This window comes from Dinoponera quadriceps, unplaced genomic scaffold (genome assembly GCF_001313825.1).
Source record: "Dinoponera quadriceps isolate SergipeBrazil2010 unplaced genomic scaffold, ASM131382v1 scaffold6206, whole genome shotgun sequence".
NCBI lineage: Eukaryota > Metazoa > Arthropoda > Insecta > Hymenoptera > Formicidae > Dinoponera > Dinoponera quadriceps.
In genome coordinates, this window is record NW_014560088.1 from 1 (window position 1) to 1,076 (window position 1,076).

General features: G+C 46.1%; 1 protein-coding gene across 1 annotated transcript; it reads right to left on the reverse strand.

Annotated features, from left to right (window-relative positions):
- Window positions 1-4: 4 nt before the first annotated feature.
- On the reverse strand, window positions 5-789 carry LOC106750627. Its single transcript, XM_014631093.1, has 2 exons — window positions 357-789; window positions 5-236 (listed from the first exon to the last, which is right to left on the reverse strand). Exons 1-2 carry the CDS (start codon window positions 536-538, stop codon window positions 5-7), a joined length of 414 nt encoding a protein of 137 aa, XP_014486579.1. The 5' UTR covers window positions 539-789.
- Window positions 790-1,076: the final 287 nt, after the last annotated feature.

The following is a 1,076-nucleotide window of genomic DNA, read 5'->3' on the forward strand; positions in this document are numbered from 1 at the left end:
AGGGTTATATGAATATGTTTATTCCATTTATGAACTGGCCTAGTAGAGTGTAGCTTTTTAGATCTTTGGTCGCTAGAAGAGAATGGACCGGCCAAGGTAGGGTACGAAAGGTGGTCATTCCGTTTCGCAACAAGATATCCCTCTGAACTTCGAAGCGAGAGCATTGCCAAATTACGTGATCCGCGGACTCGAGTGTATTGCAGTGAGGACATTCGGGGAAGTCCACGATTCTAAACCTAAAAAGACTTTCATTCAAAGAGGTATGTCCCGATCTGAGCCTGCAAATCGAAACCACCGGCTTTCGATTGAGCTTACACTCCTCGAACCAGGGTTTGCGTCCGGGGAAGTGATAGTACCGGGTGAACAAGCTTCCTTTGTTAAGGGAGTTTTCTTGTATCCAATTCTCGAAGTCATCATATAGCCTTTTTTTCCAATGACCCTTAAGGTCGCAAGGGTGATATCTAAATAGGGTGTTTATTCCCCAGGTGGACGCCTCCTTAGCTTTCCTGTCGGCTAATTCGTTACCGAAAATGCCCATGTGAGCCGGCACTCATACGAGAGAAATATCGAAACCCCGGGATTCCAATTCCTTGATGTCATCTTTTATGTTGCTGACGTGGGGGTTGACTTTCCCTGCAATGTCAATTGTGTTTAGAGCTGAGAGTATCGATTTAGAGTCGGAGAAGATTCTTATTTTTCTGAAGTTGGAGTAACGAGCTGCGTATAGGACTTCTCTGATACCCAGGGTTTCCACCGAAAAGATCGGGAGGAAGGCCGGTGCTCTAAAAAGGCCAGAGTATTCTTCGTTCGCGGATGAAAAGGCAAGACCAGCAAAGGGATTGTCCGGGGATTTGGAACCGTCAGTGAATATGTGTAGATATTCGTTTTCAAGATTACAGAAAAGCTCGTCCATGCATGCTTTCGGGTCGCGTGAATCTCTCAGGTAATAACCTGAGGTTAAGTCGACCTTGGGTGAGAAGGTAAAGGATTGGAAGGGGAGGGAGCCACTATAGGGTCGGTCCTCGGAGTAGAGGTTTGTGGAGAAGTGAGTAGTGTCATGGTAACACAAAAGTAAT

Excerpts from the sequence above, each read along its gene's own strand:
- LOC106750627 (XM_014631093.1), bottom strand. The coding sequence starts at position 538 with ATGGGCATTTTCGGTAACGAATTAGCCGACAGGAAAGCTAAGGAGGCG. Across the intron at positions 237-356 it reads AAAGGAAGCTTGTTCACCCG|GTTTAGAATCGTGGACTTCC; the intron begins GTACTATCACTT and ends AAGTCTTTTTAG.